This window comes from Protobothrops mucrosquamatus, unplaced genomic scaffold (genome assembly GCF_001527695.2).
Source record: "Protobothrops mucrosquamatus isolate PMUCROS unplaced genomic scaffold, P.Mucros_1.0 scaffold4750, whole genome shotgun sequence".
Lineage (NCBI taxonomy): Eukaryota > Metazoa > Chordata > Lepidosauria > Squamata > Viperidae > Protobothrops > Protobothrops mucrosquamatus.
The window spans coordinates 66,082-84,398 of NW_015390642.1; the positions used below are offsets into that span (position 1 = coordinate 66,082).

At 47.7% G+C, this 18,317-nt stretch overlaps 1 protein-coding gene and 1 pseudogene across 1 annotated transcript; both read right to left on the reverse strand.

Moving 5' to 3' along the window:
• LOC107299278 overlaps positions 1-5,174 on the reverse strand; it is an 8,631-nt pseudogene extending 3,457 nt beyond the window's left edge.
• An 8,114-nt stretch (positions 5,175-13,288) lies between these two features.
• LOC107299279 (zinc finger protein 665-like) lies at positions 13,289-14,608 on the reverse strand. Its single transcript, XM_029286732.1, has one exon. The coding sequence runs from the start codon at positions 14,606-14,608 to the stop codon at positions 13,295-13,297; it is 1,314 nt and encodes a 437-aa protein (XP_029142565.1). The 3' UTR covers positions 13,289-13,294.
• Between the last annotated feature and the right edge of the window lie 3,709 nt (positions 14,609-18,317).

Here is an 18,317-nt window from a genome sequence, read left to right on the forward strand (position 1 = left end):
CCTGGGTTAAGAAAACAGGAGCTCAATTCAGTCAATTTCAGCTTGTTTTCTTTCCCCCAATCCTTCCCCTCCCCCTTGCAATGAGGTCAATTGCCTTAATACCACATTACAAATCTCCATAAATGTTTTAAAGCTCCGCTTACTCCATTTTTGCAACTGCACGTGCGAGGATATGCATGCTCGGAAACCTCGTGCTCTGGCGGACCACAGAGAAACCTTCTAAAAGCAAAATCCCCAGAGCTCCTTCCCGGATCCACCCGGAGCCCCACGGGGATCCTGGGCCGGGCGAGGAGGGGGCAGATCCAGCCCGGGGAGGGAGGGACCCCCTTTGCCCCCCTGGAGGGAAGGGAGGGATCCACTCCCTGCAGGCGACGCCAGAGCCGAATCTCCCCAAGGAAAACCCTGCAAGCCGGAGAGGCGGATCCGCAGCTACCTTTCTCCTGGCGGGGGGGGGGGGGAAGCTCTCCTGGCGGGAGGGGCGCCCCAAAGGCCGGAGGGGGAGCAGCCAGACCAGCCCCGAGCGGGATCCAGAAGCCTCTCCCGAGGGATCCAGCGCCGATCCTGCCAGGGAGAAGGGAGACACGTGGAGGGAAGCGGAGATCCACCGAGTAGGAGGCGGCGGAGCTTGTGCTCTCCTCCTGGGCTCCGCCCACGCGTTACAGACACGCCCCTTAGCAGCCTCAGCTCCTCCCCCTCCCTCTCCTCCCCTGCCTTCCCAGCCGGGATTCCCTTTTCCTCCGCTGGGCACCCGCGTCCGGGGTTCCTCTGCCCATGCTAAGAGTGCCCTGCTGTGCCCGGGCGGAGCTCTCGCCTGCTGCGGCATCTGGGTGGAGACTGAAGCTCCGCGATGGCCGCCAAGGACTCGGGGAGGGAATTGCGAGGATTGCGGCGTTTCCCGCAGGCTGGAGAAGGGGGCGGGGGGGGGAGGCGGACCCCGAGGAAGAGGGGGGGAAGGCAGGGGCCTCTCCAGACGGTGCGGGGTCCCCTCCCACGGCCGAGGTTGGGGGAGCGCCTGGGGGAGGAACGGGAAGAAGCCCTGAGTGGATCCCTTCTGGATCCCGAAGATCTCCAAGTCCAGCTGCGCAGGTGGCCAGGAGAGAGCAGACCCGGGAAGGGAAGGAGAGTCAACCCATGGCCCCCCACCGCCCCCTCTGGCTTCCCCTCCCTTCTGCCCAGAATCAGAGAGAGGCGCTGGGCCTCCCCTGCTGGGCTTCGGGATGCCCCGTTTTCACACAGTGAGTTATAAACTGTTTGTAGGGCCCTGAGGGGACCCCTTCTTCCTCCCTAGCCCCCCCCCCCCATGTTGTCCCCACTTGTGGTCTGAGCCTGGTGCTGAGGCCGATGAAGAACACCAGACCCGAATTGCAGGTTTTGTTGTCTTTTATTGAAGAGCTCCAAGAAAAAGGGTCCTGGGTAGAAAATGCCATGGAACCCCGAACAATAGAATTAAGAAAGCTTTATACATTTTCACTAAAGCAGAAGGCGGGATATATAAGAAATATCATCTAATAAACATTTCAATAATAATCCAAAAATTATTCTGTTGGTCTCTAGCAGTCCCTATTCCTAAGCCTTGGCTAATGAATGCTTCAGGAGTTATCTAATTCTAATACACATCCTATTTGCATCCTAACTTTTAGCTGAGTCTGCAAAATGCCTAACTCTTCATTGCTTTTATCAGCTCTAACCAGCCAGAATTGTTACAAGCTTTACACATGTATATTTCCTGTGAATAAGCATTCTTTGTTCTTACCAGACAAACTCCCCAATTACAGGCTTCCTTGTCTCTTTTGAAGTGTATGCCTAACCTTGCTTTCTTTTGGCATCCAGCCCATCACCCACATCCCTTGACACTTAATGCTGATTTGGGCATCTTAAGGATATTTGAACTTTTGAATATATATTAAACTTATTTGAACTCTTCAAAGGCTTCAGCCTTTATCAAATTTAGATTCCTTTAGCTGCCTTCAGCACAGGTCACTTCTCTGGAGGCTGCAGAGTTGTTGGATCACAACTCCCATCAAGTCCAGCCGGCAAGACATTATGGGAGCAGAAACCCAGCCTAACTCACCTCTGGAAGATTCCATTTAGTGAATGCTAGCAACACTCCTTGTGGCAAGACAATTATGGACCCACAACCCAAGAAACACAATGTTAAGCTCCTGTATATAGAATGTAATTTTATTTACTCTGCAGTCCAAAATATTTCTCTTTATGAGATATAAAAACAATTAGAAGCATTTAGAGCAGCACCTTTACATGACTGCCATTTGCAAACTTCTGTGCTGCCTTCCTCAGAAAGTCAAAGGGGAAGCTGGCCTGGAAGACTGCAAGTGGCTGGGTAGGTATCTTCCACTCAGATACCCTCCCCTAACCCCTCTGCACTTGTGCTGTGCCAGCCACTTCTGGAGTCCCTATTGCCCACATCCTGACCCACATGACCCTCGCCCCACCATGTCCTCTCCCGGTCCTGTCTCTCCTCTCCTGCTGCCATGCCACGCCTCTTGACCACTTTGCCCTCTCACCCACCCACCCCTGCCATCCTTCCTGACCCTCTCCCATAACCTGGGACGATCTTTGTGCCCTCTCACCACAAGTCAGGAGATGCTTTGCTGCTGTGGACCTGGGACTCACAACTTCCTGCCAGTTTCCCCGCTGACTCTGTGGGAAGCCTGCAGGAAGTCGCCCCGTCAAATGACTGTGGGATTCAATTGAGGACGGCAACAAGGACTGTAGGGGTTGTCATCACTGTGCAGTGCAGTCAGGGGTTTGTGAGGGCATCGTTTAATGATGGAAACTCCAGTCCCAAATGCTGCCATAAGTGGAACACAGGCTGTAACTTCTTTTCCTGCTAGCAAGCGTGAAGATCGAGCCAAAGGAAGAATAATGAAATAAGTAAAGAAGAATGTTCCATTTATCAAACACTGGCAAGAACTTTAAAATAACATTTTTAAATATTCTTACAGTTCCTGAACATCTGAGCAGTTTCCATCCACTTTTTGCTTTCTTTGCTAGAAATACAGGAGAGTGGCAAGAACTTTGCTTTCAAAGTTTTTTATTTTCAGCTAGACAATTTGTCACAAATGAAGGCGAATATACATTCTATAAGTGTCCATATATGATAATGACCTAAAAGCCAGCCACCAACACACCCCAATCCACATCCAAAAAGCCAAAAAATTATGTAACCGCTTTATGGGCACTTGGCAGCCGGATGGCTTTTAAGTCCACTTGCATGATCCTGCAGCCGTGGGATCCCAATTTTTCTTTTTCTACTAGTTCCTGGCATTCTTTTTGCCACTTTTTATATAAAAAAAGACATTTAGAAGAATGGCTTTATACTTAGGATTACAGTGATTTTTTTAATGACCAGAAATATGTCAGAAAATCAGCTCCAATATATATGGGTGCCTCGACTAACAACCGTAACAACTTATCAACCGGAAATCTGTTCCCAATTACGACTGTAAGTCAAGACTAGCTGCACTCTACAAAACACTATCTACTCTGCCCATCACTTATAACTCTTTCCTCTTGTGTAATCACTCTGTTAACGTACTAGCGCTGCTGCTTTGTGTGCCAAACTTTTTAACACTCCCAACATTTATGTAGTTTTCCTTGATTATAGTACTTAAGGCTACTTGAATAAGAAAAACATTTTCCCCACACCAAACAATAGTAGGATTTCCCTTCTGTCACTGTGTGATCTTCCTCCAATTGCAATTTTACAGACTTTTGAAAAAAAATGTTTTCAACGTTCACAACAGAAGAGGTTTATCTCTGCTACGGGCATTTGGATGCATTTTTAACTCTGATTTACAATGAAAAAGTTTATCACACTCTACACACTTATAAGGCCACTATCCTGTGTGATTTCTGGTGTGTATGCGAAGTGACCAAGGATGGGCAAAAAATTTCCCACAATGAAGACATTTGTATGGTTTCTCTCCAGTGTGGGTTCGCTGATGTTTCACAAGAGTATCTTTCCGAGAAAAACATTTATCGCACTCCGAGCATTTATAGGGCTTCTCTCCTGTATGGATTCGGCTGTGGCCTCTGAGGGAAGACGCATGAGCAAATGTTCTCCCACAGTCTAAACATTTGTAGTTTTTTTCCCCTGTGTGAATTTTCACATGACTTTTGAGGGCGATGGAGGTACGATAGAATCGTCCACATTCGTTGCATTGATGTGGCTTCTCCCCTGTGTGGGTTTTATGATGTCTCCAAAGATCTCCCTTTTGAGTAAAACACTTTCCACATTCTATGCATCTGTATGGCTTCTCTCCTGTGTGGAGCCTCTGATGCGCTCCAAGGTGTTGTTTTTGTGAAAAACATTTCCCACACTCCCCACATTTGTATGGTTTTTCCCCTGTGTGGATTCTCTGATGAATCTGAAGCTCTCTTAGGAAACTAAAACTTTTCCCACACTCCCCACATTTATAGCGTAACTCTCCTTTGTGCCTCTCCTCGTGTCTCCGAAGTTCATAAGAAAACATAAATCGTTTCTCACAGTCTGGGCATTCATAAGGTCTGTCTCCGGTGTGAATTCTCTGATGTCGCATCAGGTGTGATTTCTGGGAAAAACATTTCCCACATTCCAGGCACTTTTCCTTTTTCTCCCCTCTGTGTGTTTTCTCATGAGTCCGAAGACCTGAACTCTGGTTGAAACATTTCCCACACTCAAAGCATTTGTACGATTTTATTCCTGCATGAACCTTCTCATGGAGCCAAAGACTTGAGTTCTGAGAAAAGCTCTTTCCACATTCCCAACATTTGTAAGGCTTCTCCCCTGTGTGAAGCCTCTCGTGGTTTTTGAGGGTGGATTTCTCACAAAAAAAAATCCCACATTCCAGACACTGATAGGGTTTCTCTCCCGTGTGGATTTTATGATGTGTAAGAAGGTCTGACTTTCGACGAAAGCATAAGTCACATTTTATACATCTATAGGGTTTTAGTCTGGGGGGGTTTCTGAGACCTTTGGTGTCTGTTCCAGAGGATTTCTCACCCTCCAAACCTTGACTGGATCCACTTCCCACATGGATCTTCTTGTGAGTAAAAAGCACTGATTTGCGAGAAAAGGATTTCCCACACTCTGAGCATTCATGGGGTTTTTTGTGGTTTTCCGGAGTGCTGATTGTGTCTGATGGGGGATCCAAGAGTTTCCCAGACTCCATGCTTTCTGGTGACAGCTGCCTTGTGTTGATTTTCTATTATATGTTGAATTGCAGATAAATCTTTGGTTACAATCTTTTATCTGCTGTGAAAATAAAAAAGAAATCGAGAATAATATTTCCTTTTGAGAATGGTAGAGAATCACAAAATCTCAGTCTTGGAAGGGACCTTGAAGGTCTTCCAGTCCCACCCTCTGCCCAGGGTAGGGTCCCGAGTACACCCGAGACAGTGATGGAGGCCTTACATCTGTAGGAGAGATGTCCTCAACTTATGACCACAGTCGGGACTGGAATTTCAGTTGTTCAGTGAAGCAGCGGTTAGGTGAGGAGTCACATGATCCCTTGGATCTACAACCATAATCCCACACTGCTGGTTGCAATCATTAAGTGATCTTGAGGGTTCTTGAGTGGGGGGAGGAGCAGGCAATGGTGGTGGTGGGGGTCCTGGAGATCAGGCATAGGCCACCCATGAGTTGGGGGGGGTTCCTGAAGTGGGATACAAAGCTGCAGCCACCCCTGGAAGCCTGAGCTATATACCACCACAGCCATGAAAAGCAGCCCTGATTGACAACAATGCTGGGACTGCGTCTTAAGTGGAGGCCTGGCGCACTCAGCTATTTCAGCCATCTGCCACTGACCCCAGGACTGGACTTCAGGCCATTGTCTCTGCTGCCATTGAGAAATGAGGCCTTAATCTCCAAAGTGGAGGCCTTTGCAGCCTTGTGACATTTTCCAAGTTGCATGTTCCATACTGTTGCTAAGCAACGTGTCCCAAAGCATCTCTATCCTTCTTCAGGGCCCCCTCAACTTCCACATTTCCTGTGCCAGGACTCACAGGGCCTCCACTGCCCACTTCAGGCAACCCCACATTCCTTAACTGGGACTTTGTCTGCTTCTGAAGTAGCTTAACAACCACAAGTGCAGGATTGCAATCGTTGAGTAAAGCGGTCATGTGACATCTCACTTAATGGCCGCTTCTCTCAAAGACTGAGATTCCGGTCTGAATTGTGCTCATAATACGAGGAGTACCTATAGGGAATCCCCAAAATGAAGGCATCGCATAAGCAAGAGAGGAAGGAAGAAAGTTCGGGTTAGCGTAAGAAACCCATTCCCAATTCCCTTTTTCTCGCTTTTTCCGATTTTTGCACCATTGAGCTCCATCCCATCATGACTTCTTGATCCCAGCCTCCTCGTGACACATACATTTTATAAAATACTACAAGAAGGGGAAAAAATGGACCCAGGAAATTATAGACCAGTCAGATTGACATCAATATCTGGGAAGATCCTGGAAAAGACAATCAAGCAAGGAATCCGTGAAAACTTAGAAACCAACAAAGCTATTACTAGAAACCAACATAGGTTTGTCAAAAACAGATCATGCTAGACAAAACTTAGTGTTCTCTTTGACAAAGTGACTAAAGTGGCTAAAATAGTGGAACAGTGAAGTGGACATACCCCCCCATGTTTCCCCGGAAATAAGACCCGGTCTTATAGTTTTTTTGCCTCCAAAAGAGGCACCAGGTCTTATTTTCAGAGGATGTCTTACCTTAGAACAGCCGCAGCCATTTACTCACCATTAAAATTGCAGCTAAGAATTCTCTGGGTCAGTTGTTCCCCCTCTGAATCAAGGCCAGGGATGACCCCTCACTGCTGACTGGTTTGATTTCTCCGTAACCGATTGGCAGCTGCTTTCCTGCTGTTGGAACAAGAAAGAAGATGAGAACATGATTTCCTTTCGAGAAACATAGAAAATCACAAAATTGTTGGGGTCAAGATGCTGACATTCGTAAACTGCTCAGAGAGTGCCGTAAAACACTTCGTTTCTAAGTTTTCTATTATCTGTGGATAGTTGGTTTGCAGGTAAATCTTTGGTCACAGCTGCTTTCCTGTTGGTGGAAGAGAAGCAGAGAATATATTTCCTTTTGAGATTGATAGAGAATCACAAAATCTTTGCCTTGGAAGGGCTTCCTGGGGTCGGCATTTCGAAAAATATTTACACCTTGTTCTGATATCAGATAACAAGACCAGGCTCACAATCTCTATAAAAATTGTCCTTTGTAAAACATCCATCAACAAGGTGCTTCTACATCACAACCTCTTCAGGGAAAACAAGGAAGATATTGTTTGCAGAGATTCTGCCCAATTTTTCAGGAAAAAGGAAACTAACATTGGTAATAATAATAATAATAATAATAATAATAATAATAATAATAATAATAATAAAGTTGGAAGGGACCTTGGAGGTAATCTAGTCCAACCCCCTGCTCAGGCAGGAAACCCTATACCATTTCAGACAAATGGCCGTACAGTCTCTTCTTAAAAACTTCCACTGTTGGAGTATTCACAGCTTCTGGAGGCAGGTTGTTCCACTGGTTAATTGTTCTAACTGTCAGGAAGTTTCTCCTTAGTTCTAGGTTGCTTCTCTCCTTGATTAGTTTCCATCCGTTGCTTCTTGTCCTGTCCTCAGGCACTTTGGAGAATAGCTTGACTCCCTCTTCTTTGTGGCAGCCCCTGAGATATTGGAACACTGCTATCATGTCCCCCCTCGTCCTTCTCTTCATTAAACTAGACATTCCCAATTCCATCAACCGTTCCTCATATGTTTTAGCCTCCAATCCCCTAATCATCTTTGTTGCTCTTCTCTGTACTCTTTCTAGAGACTCAACATCTTTTTTACATCGTGGTGACCAAAACTAGATGCAGTATTCCAAGTGTGGCCTTACCAAGGCATTGTAAAGTGGTATTAACACTTCACGTGATCTTGATTCTATCCCTCTGTTAATGCAGCCCAACACTGTGTTGGCCTTTTTGGCAGCTGCAGCACACTGCTGGCTCATATTTAAGTGATTGTCCTGTTGACCTGGACTTAGGGGACAGTAGTATTTGTGACTATGTGGAGATGGCCCAGCTATCTCTGGCCACCTGCAGAACCATGAATGTAAGGTCATAAAAGGACAGCAAAGGAAACACCCAATATCCTAACCCACCCAGGAACATATGGTGGCTTAGGAAAACACCTAAACCATCCAAAAGGGAACATATAGTGTCTTGGGGGAACACCCAAAAGAGATCATTTCTAGCTACTTCTTTCTTCCTTCTTATCTAGTGTGTCAGCCTTAAAGGGCAAGGTCTTTATCTTATGTGTGTCAGCTTTGCTGGGTGAATTACTTATATAATCAAAGAAGGTATAAAAATAAGGCTTTTTTGATATTTGGGCCTTTTTCTCTTTTTAGAGAAGCCCGTGTTTGTTCAGCTGAATAAAAACGTAACGTTTGAAGGCAAATTCTGGTTTCCTGTATTTTTTATCAAGCAAAACCTCAGAACTTGCACATCAGTCCACTAGGACTCTGAGATCCCTCTCATAGTTACTACTATTGAGCAAGGTACCCCCTATACTCTACGTGTGCATTTGGTTTTTCTTGCCTAAATGTAGAACCTTATAGCATATAGTATATGAACAAAGATTATTCATTCCTCTTTTTTTGGATTCGGTAGAAAGAAAAAAGATCTGACATGGTAGCTTTCTTCCAATATTTAAGGGGCTGCCACAAGGGAGCAGAGGTTCAACCTATTCTCCAAAGCACCTGAAGGCAGGACCAGAAGCCATGGATGGAAATTAGGAGACATTTCCTGAAAGCCAGAACAATTAAGCAGAGGAACTGGCTGCCACCAGAAGTTCAGGGTGCTGCATCACTGGAGGTTTCAAAAGAGACTGGAGAATGCTTCTCTGTAAAGTTAGGGGTTCTCCCGCCTGAGCAGGGAGTTGGGCTAGAAGGCCTCAAAGATTCTTTCCAGCTCTATTGTTTTTTTATTCTGTTATCCTTTTTGGGGTTGGGAGAACATGAGCTCAGTTCAGTCATAAAGAACCTGTGACACTCCAGGCCAGTTTGGAGACCCGCCAGGCCTTCAGAGCCCCCTGGAAGCCGCCCTGTGGAGCCTCTGATGAGCACCCAAGGGACCTCCTGCCCTTTTTGGAGGCTGCAAGGCCAGGACGTTTCCTGGCCTCCNAGCTGTCTGGGTTTATAAGCATTGCTAAAAACATTGACAATTATGTAAGCATTTAACAATTTATTTAAATAATTCAATGTATTATTCCTTATAATATTTCATAATCAATAATGAAAAAGCTAAGTATTTATTTAACAATGAATGGAAATAATTTATTATTCTTTGGTATAATTTTCAAAGTGGGTGGGAGGAGGGGGGGAGTGTCCAGCAGAGTCAAAGAGGGAATTCTGAATTTTTGACAATCAATCAGTGGCTCAATTCAATTTCTTTTCCTAACACCCCCGCTCCCCCCCTCCCCATTGAAATGAGGTCAGACTGTGACAAGATCACATTACAATCTCAATAAACGTTTTAAAACTACACTTCGCTCCCTTTTCAAACTGCACTGGAGGGAAACGGATGTTCAGAGGCTTCCTGTTCAAACGGACCACAGAGAGACCTTCTGAAAGCAACTTCCCCAAAAGCTCCTCCCCGGATCCACCCGAAGCCCCACGGGGAGCCTCGGCCGGGCGACGAGGGGGCAGATCCAGCCCGGGGAGGGAGGGACCCCCTTTGCCCCCCTGGAGGGAAGGGAGGGATCCGCTCCCTGCAGGCGACGCCAGAGCCGAATCTCCCCAAGGAAAACCCGGCAAGCCGGAGAGGCGGATCCGCAGCTACCTTTCTCCTGGCGGGGGGGGGAAGCTCTCCTGGCGGGAGGGGCGCCCCAAAGGCCGGAGGGAGAGCAGCCAGACCTGCCCCGAGCGGGATCCAGAAGCCTCTCCCGAGGGATCCAACGCCGATCCTACCAGGGCGAAGCGGGACACGTGGAGAGAAGCGGAGATCCAGCGAGTGGGAGGAGAGAGGCGGGGGCGGGGCTTCTGCTCTCCTTCTGGGCCCCGCCCCCGCCTTACAGCCCCGCCCCTCAGCAGCCTCAGAACCTCCCCCCTCCCTGCCTTCCCAGCCGGGACTCCCTGTTTCTCCGCTGGGCATCCGCCTCCCGGGTTCCTCTGCCCATGCGAAGAGTGCCCTGCTGTGTCCGGGCGGGGATGGGTGGAAACTGAAGCTCCGCGATGGCTTTTTTTTGGGGGGGGGCCAGGAGCGACAGGAACCCCCGGCTGGATGTTTGCGGAGACCGACTGAGGACGGAGAGGGAGGGGCTTGTCCGGGGTCCCTTTCCCGGGGGAGCTTCCCTGGTCGGGGGGGGGGAATGGAGAAGCCGAGTCCCCAAACGCCTTTTCCCGCCCCCTCCGTCCCCCCCTCTGCCTTTCCCAGCCTATGGATCCCTCCAGGTGTTTTTTTTGGGGGGGGGTCTCTACCGGCATCGCCTCCTCCACACCCGGGGCCGGATCTTCGCCCAAGTGCAGTTTTGCTGCCTCTTCCCTCGCTTCCTCCCAAACCATCCTCCTCCTCTCTGCGGGGGGGGGGGGAGTGTCACAAGAGAGGCAGCCAGTTATCTCTACCTTTGTTTCCCTACATCAATTCAAATTTCTCCCACCCTTTTGTCCTGTTTACTGCTCGGCTTGACTAATCCCTTAATCGTTAAACAATTGAAACCTTTTATTTTTATACTTCTTTGCTCCTCACAGGTCCCTTCAGCCTCCCTCCAGGGTCCCCCCCCACTCCCCAAGGGTCCTCAGGGGTGGTCAGGAGGGACAGAGAGACGGAGCAGGTGGCTCCTTGCAGTGGCAAAGGGGGTTACAGCTTTTTTCCCCATCTTTTCCTTTTTTCTTCCTCCTCTTCCTCCTCCCCCTCCCCTCCCCCCCAGCGCTGCAACATTTAAGCAAACAAAATTTCCAAGTTTTTTCACTGGGGTGAACAATGTGGGAAAAGTGCATTCCGGAGAAATTAACAACATGCTGTAGGATAGTTGAAATGCTTTTATTAAGGCTGCACAAAAGACTGAATTTTTTTTTTTATTTTTTTTTTAAAAAGTCCCACTCCAAAAGATTACGAACTTCCATAAGGTTGCCAGAGAAACAAAACATCCATGAAACCTTAAAAGTTTTAACCCAGTTCAGAGCTGGCAACCTGGGTCTCTTGGGGGTCTCTTCCACTGGGAATAGGAGAGGACGGAGGGCGGATAAAGGGGCAACAAAGACCCTAAGAGAGCTTAAGTGGCATCTGTAGGATATTTCCCTCCCTGTGGATCACAACTTTTTTTTAATAACAGTCAGTCCAGGGAAACTTTTTTCTCAGTTTATCACAATACCAACCACTCTTGTGTTTTTTTGAAAGATTTCAGGATAAAAGGTTTTCTATGCTACACCAAACACACAATTTCTTTTTCTTGTGGATCCTTTGGGCCCTCCAGAAGTCACAGTGAATTCTGTATTTTGTAATTTTCCAATCATTTAGTGAATGCTAGCAAGACTCCTTGTGGCAAGACAATCACTGGAGCCACAACCCAAGAAACAAAACGTTAAGCTCCTGTATATAGAATGTAATTTTATTTACTCTGCAGTCCAAATATTTCTCTTTATGAGATATAAAAACAATTAGAAGCATTTAGAGCAGCACCTTTTCATGACTGCCATTTGCAAACTTCTGTGCTGCCTTCCCCAGAAAGTCAAAGGGGAAGCTGGCATGGAAGACTGCAAGTCACTGGGTAGGCATCTTCCACTCAGATCCCCTCCCCTAACCCCTCTGCACTTGTGCTGTGCCAGCCACTTCTGGAGTCCCTATTGCCCACATCCTGACCCACATGACCCTCCTTCCCCCATGTCCTCCCCCTGTCCTGTCTCTCCTCTCCTGCTGCCATGCCATGCCTCTTGACCACTTTGCCCTCTCACCCACCCACCCCTGCTATCCCTGTTGCACACCCTTCCTGACCCTCTTCCATCACCTGGGACTATCTTTGTGCCCTCTCACACAGGTCAGGAGATGCTTTGCTGCTGTGGACCTGGGACTCACAACTTCCTGCAGTTTCCCCACCGACTCTGTGGGAAGCCTGCAGGAAGTCGCCCCGTCAAATGACTGTGGGATTCAATTGAGGACGACAACCAGGACTGTAGGGATTGTCAACACTGTGCAGTGCAGTCAGGAGTTTGTGAGGGCATCATTTAAGGATGAAAACTCCAGTCCCAAATGCGGCCGTAAGTGGAACACAGGCTGTGGCTTCTTTTCCTGCTAGCAAGCGTGAAGATCGAGCCAAAGGAAGAATAACGAAATAATTAAAGAAGAATGTTCCATTTATCAAACACGGACAAGAATTTTAAAATAACATTTTAAAATATTCTTACAGTTCCTGAACATCTGAGCAGTTTCCATCCACTTTGTCTTTCTTTGCTAGAAATACAAGAGAGTGGCAAGAACTTTGCTTTCAACGTTTTTTATTTTCAGCTAGACAATTTGTCAGGAATGAAGGCGAATATACATTCTATACATGTCCATATATGATGACCTAAAAGCCAGCCACCAACACACCAGAATCCACATCCAAAAAGCCAAAAAATTATGTAACCGCTTTATGGGCACTTGGCAGCTGGATGGCTTTTAAGACCACTTGCGTGATCCTGCAGCCGTGGGATCCCAATTTTTCTTTTTCTGCTAGTTCCTGGCATTCTTTTTGCCACTTTTTATATTAAAAAAAGACATATAGAAGAATGGCTTTATACTTAGGATTACAGTGATTTTTTTAATGACCAGAAATATGTCAGAAAATCAGCTCCAATATATATGGGTGCCTCGACTAACAACCGTAACAACTTATCGACCCGAAATCTGTTCCCAATTGCGACTGTAAGTCAAGACTAGCTGCACTCTGCAAAACATTATCTACTCTGCCCATCACTTATAACTCTTTTCTCTTGTGTAATCACTCTGTTAACGTACTAGCGCTGCTGCTTTGTGTGCCAAACTTTTTAACACTCCCAACATTTATGTAGTTTTCCTTGATTATAGTACTTAAGGCTACTTGAATAAGAAAAATATTTTCCCCACACCAAACAATAGTAGGATTTCCCTTCTGTCACTGTGTGATCTTCCTGGTTAACGTTAAGATGTGACTTTTGAAAAAAAAATGTTTTCAACGTTCACAGCGGAAGAGGTTTATCTCTGCTATGGACATTTGGATGCATTTTTAACTCTGATTTACAATGAAAAGTTTTCTCACACTCTACAAACTTATAAGGCCACTATCCTGTGTGATTTCTGGTGTGTATGCGAAGTGACGAAGAATGGGCAAAACATTTCCCACACTGCAGACATTTGTATGGTTTCTCTCCAGTGTGGATTCTCTGATGCATCACAAGAGTATCTTTCCGAGAAAAACATTTATTGCACTCGGAACATTTATGGGGCTTCTCTCCTGTATGGATTCGGCTGTGGCTTCTGAGGGAACATGCATGAGCAAATGTTCTCCCACAGTCTAAACATTTGTAGTTTTTTTCCCCTGTGTGAATTTTCACATGACTTTTAAGGGCGGATGAGGTACGATAGAATCGTCCACATTCGTTGCATTGATAGGGCTTCTCCCCTGTGTGGGTTTTATGATGTTTCCAAAGGTCTCCCTTTTGAGTAAAACACTTTCCACATTCTACGCATCTGTATGGCTTCTCTCCTGTGTGGAGCCTCTGATGACTTCCAAGGTGTTGTTTTTGCGAAAAACATTTCCCACACTCCCCACATTTGTATGGTTTTTCCCCTGTGTGGATTCTCTGATGAATCTGAAACTCTCCTAGCAAACTAAAACTTTTCCCACACTCCCCACATTTATAGCGTAACTCTCCTTTGTGCCTCTCCTCGTGTCTCCGAAGTTCATAAGAAAACATAAATCGTTTGTCACATTCTGGGCATTCATAGGGTCTCTCTCCGGTGTGAAGTCTCTGATGTCGCATCAGGTTTGATTTCCGGGAAAAACATTTCCCACATTCCAGGCACTTTTCCTTTTTCTCCCCTCTGTGTGTTTTCTCATGAGTTCGAAGACCTGAACTCTGGTTGAAACATTTCCCACACTCAAAGCATTTGTACGATTTTATTCCTGCATGAACCTTCTCATGGAGCCAAAGACTTGAGTTCTGAGAAAAGCTCTTTCCACATTCCCAACATTTGTAAGGCTTCTCCCCTGTGTGAAGCCTCTCGTGGTTTCTGAGGGTGGATTTCTCACAAAAAAATTTCCCACATTCCAGACACTGATAGGGTTTCTCTCCTGTGTGGATTTTCTGATGTGTAAGAAGGTCTGACTTTCGACGAAAGCATAAGTCACATTTTATACATCTATAGGGTTTTAGTTTGGGGGGGTTTCTGAGACCTTTGGTGTCTGTTCCAGAGGATTTCTCACCCTCCAAACCTTGACTGGATCCACTTCCCACATGGATCTTCTTGTGAGTAAAAAGCACTGATTTGAGAGAAAAGGATTTCCCACACTCTGAGCATTCATTGGGATTTTTGTGGTTTTCCGGAGTGCTGATTGTGTCTGAGGGGGGATCCAAGAGTTTCCCAGGCTCCATGCTTTCTGGTGACTGCTGCCTTGTGTTGATTTTCTATTATGTGTTGAATTGCAGATAAAACTTTGATTACAATCTTTTGTCTGCTGTGAGAATAAAAAAAAAATTGAGAATAATATTTCCTTTTGAGAATGGTAGAGAATCACAAAATCTCAGCCTTGGAAGGGACCTTGAAGGTCTTCCAGTCCCACCCTCTGCCCAGGGTAGGGTCCCCAGTACACCCGAGACAGTGATGGAGGCCCTACATCTATAGGAGAGATGTCCTCTGCTTATGACCACAGTCGGGACTTGAATTTCAGTTGTTCAGTGAAGCAGCAGTTAGGGGAGGAGTCACATGATCCCTTGGATCCACAACCATAATCCCACACTGCTGGATGCAATCATGAAGTGATCTTGAGGGTTCTTAAGTGGGGGGAGGACCAGGCAACGGTGGTGGGGGAGGTCCTGGAGATCAGGCATAGGCCACCCATGAGTTGGGGGGGGGGTTTTCTGAAGTGGGATACAAAGCTTCAGCCACCCCTGGAAGCCTGAGCTATATACAACCACAGCCATGAAAAGCAGCCCCCATTGACAACAATACTGGGACTGCGTCTTAAGTGGAGGCCTGGGGCCCTCAGCCATTTCAGCCATATGCCACTGACCCCAGGACTGGACTTCAGCCCACTGAAGAGAAATGAGGCCTTAATCCCCAGACCGGAGGCCTTTGTAGCCTTGCGCCATTCTCCCAGCTGCCTGTTTCATACTGTTGCTAAGCAACATGTCCCAAAGCATCTCTATCCTTCAGGGCCCCCTCAACTTCCACATTCCCTGTGCCAGGACTCACAGGGCCTCCCCTGCCCACTTCAGGCAACCCCACATTCCTTAACTGGGACTTTGTCTGCTTGTGAAGTAGCTTAACCATCACGAGGGCAGGATTGCAGTTGTTCAGTAAAGCGGTCATGTGACATCTCACTTAATGACCGCTTCTCAAAGACTGAGATTCCGGTCTGAATTGTGGTCATAATATGAGGAGTACCTATAGGGGATCCCCAAAATTAAGGCATCGCATAAGCAAGAGAGGAGGAAAGAGAGTAAGAAACCCATTCCTGATTCCCTTTTTCTCGCTTTTTCCGATTTTGGCACCATTGAGCTCCATCCCATCATGACGTCTTGATCAAAGCTTGCTTGTGACACATACATTTTATAAAATACTACAAGAAGGAAAAAAAATGGACCCGGGAAATTATAGAGCAGTCAGACTGACATCAATACCTGGGAAGGTCTTGGAAAAGATAATCAAGCAGGGAAACCAACAAAGCTGGTTTGTGCAGGAAGCTGATTCTCCAATTGGGCCACGATTTCCAAATTCTCTAGAAGGGAGTCTGGGCCAAAAGCCTGTGGGTCCCGATCCAAGAACCCCCCTTTTCTTCTGTGGAGCTCACGGCCACATCCTCACTGGTCTCCTGCAAAGAGGAATGAGAAAGGCTCAGATGCTGAGCATAATCTATAAATGACCTGGAGGCAGGAGGAGAATATGGAATTATTTGTTGAGGATACAAAATAATGGAGACAGAATCGTGATTTGAAGAAGATCTTGATGAGCCAAAATGGAAGAAACCAGCAAGATGAAGTCCAACAGGGACCAATGCGTGGTTGTGAGTAGGAAAACTCAGTGGGAAATGAGAGAGATCAGGTGGGGCAGAGCATGTGTGAAAAGGGCTGCTCTTTCTTATGCTTTTTGTAGGCTGCAAGGCCACAAAGATTTTAGGTCTCTGAAGCTGCCTCGGATAGGCATTTTGAAAAATATTTAAAATTATGTAAGGCAGCTTTCTAGCCATCAGCTTGTTCTATTACCTGCTTTACAAGACCAGCCTCAAAACTTCCTCAGAACTTTGTATGCTTTGTAAAACATCCACCAAGAAGGGGCTGCCTCATCCCAGCCTTCTGGGGCCAAAAAAGGAAAATATTGCTTTTTAGAGATTCCACACAGCTTTTTAAAGCAGGAGCAAGGTAAACATTTGCATAAAAACAAAGGGTTTCCCTGCTGGCCTTTTACGCTGAGCACAAAAAAGAGGATCTCACCTGGGTTAAGAAAACACGAGCTCAATTCAGTCAATTTCAACTTGTTTTCTTTCCCCCAATCCTTCCCCTCCCCCTTGCAATGGGGTCAATTGCGTTAACACCATATTATAAATGTTTTTATATTTATGTCTCCGTAAATGTTTTAAAGCTCCTCTTACTCCATTTTTGCAACTGCACGTGCGAGGATATGCATGCTCGGAAACCTCGTGCTCTGGCGGACCACAGAGAAACCTTCTAAAAGCAAAATCCCCAAAACCTCCTTCCCGGATCCACCCGGAGCCCCACGGGGATCCTGGGCCGGGCGAGGAGGGGGGCAGATCCAGCCCGGGGAGGGAGGGACCCCCTTTGCCCCCCTGGAGGGAAGGGAGGGAGCCGCTCCCTGCAGGCGACGCCAGAGCCGAATCTCCCCAAGGAAAACCCGGCAAGCCGGAGAGAGGCGGATCCGCAGCTACCTTTCTCCTGGCGGGGGGGGGAAAGCTCTCCTGGCGGGAGGGGCGCCCCAAAGGCCGGAGGGAGAGCAGCCAGACCTGCCCCGAGCGGGATCCAGAAGCCTCTCCCGAGGGATCCAGCGCCGATCCTGCCAGGGCGAAGGGAGACACGTGGAGAGAAGCGGAGATAACAGCGAGTGGGAGGAGAGAGGCGGGGGCGGGGCTTCTGCTCTCCTTCTGGGCTCCGCCCATGCCTTACAGCCCCGCCCCTTAGCAGCCTCAGAACCTCCCCCCTCCCTTCCCCTTTACGCCTTCACAGGCGGGACTCCCTGTTTCTCCGCTGGGCATCCGCCTCCCGGGTTCCTCTGCCCATGCGAAGAGTGCCCTGCTCTGTCCGGACGGGGCTGTTTGGAAACTGAAGCTCCGCGATGGTTTTTTATTTTGGGGGGGGGAGCCAGGAGCGACAGGAGCCCCCACCCTTCGGCTGGATGTTTGTGGAGTCCGACTGAGGACGGAGAGTGGGGGGGGGCTGGTCCGGGGTCCCTTCCCCGGGGGAGCTTCCCTGGTCGGGGGGGGGGAAATGGAGAAGCCGAGTCCCCAAATGCCTTTACCCACCCCACTCCGTCCCCCCGTCTGCCTTTCCCAGCCTATGGATCCCTCCAGGTGTTTTTTTGGGGGGGGGGGGCTCTACCGGCATCGCCTCCTCCACACCCGGGGCCGGATCTTCGCCCAAGTGCAGTTTTTCTTCCTCTTCCCTCGCTTCCTCCCAAACCATCCTCCTCCTCTCTGCGGGGGGGGGGGGGAGTGTCACAAGAGAGGCAGCCAGTTATCTCTACCTTTGTTTCCCTACATCAATTCAAATTTCTCCCCACCCTTTTGTCCTGTTTACTGTTCGGCTTGACTAATTCCTTAATCGTTAAACAATTGAAACCTTTTCTTTTTAAACTTCTTTGCTCCTCACAGGTCCCTTCAGCCTCCCTCCAGGGTCCCCCCCCCACTCCCCAAGGGTCCTCAGGAGTGCTCAGGAGGGACAGAGAGACGGAGCAGGTGGCTCCTTGCAGTGGCAAAGGGGTTACAGCTTTTTTCCCCATCTTTTCCTTTTCTCTTCCTCCTCCCCCTCCCCTCCCCGCCCCCCCACCGGCGCTGCAATATTTAAGCAAACAAAATTTCCAAGTTTTTTCACTGTGTTGAACAATGTGGGAAAAGTGCATTCTGGAGAAATT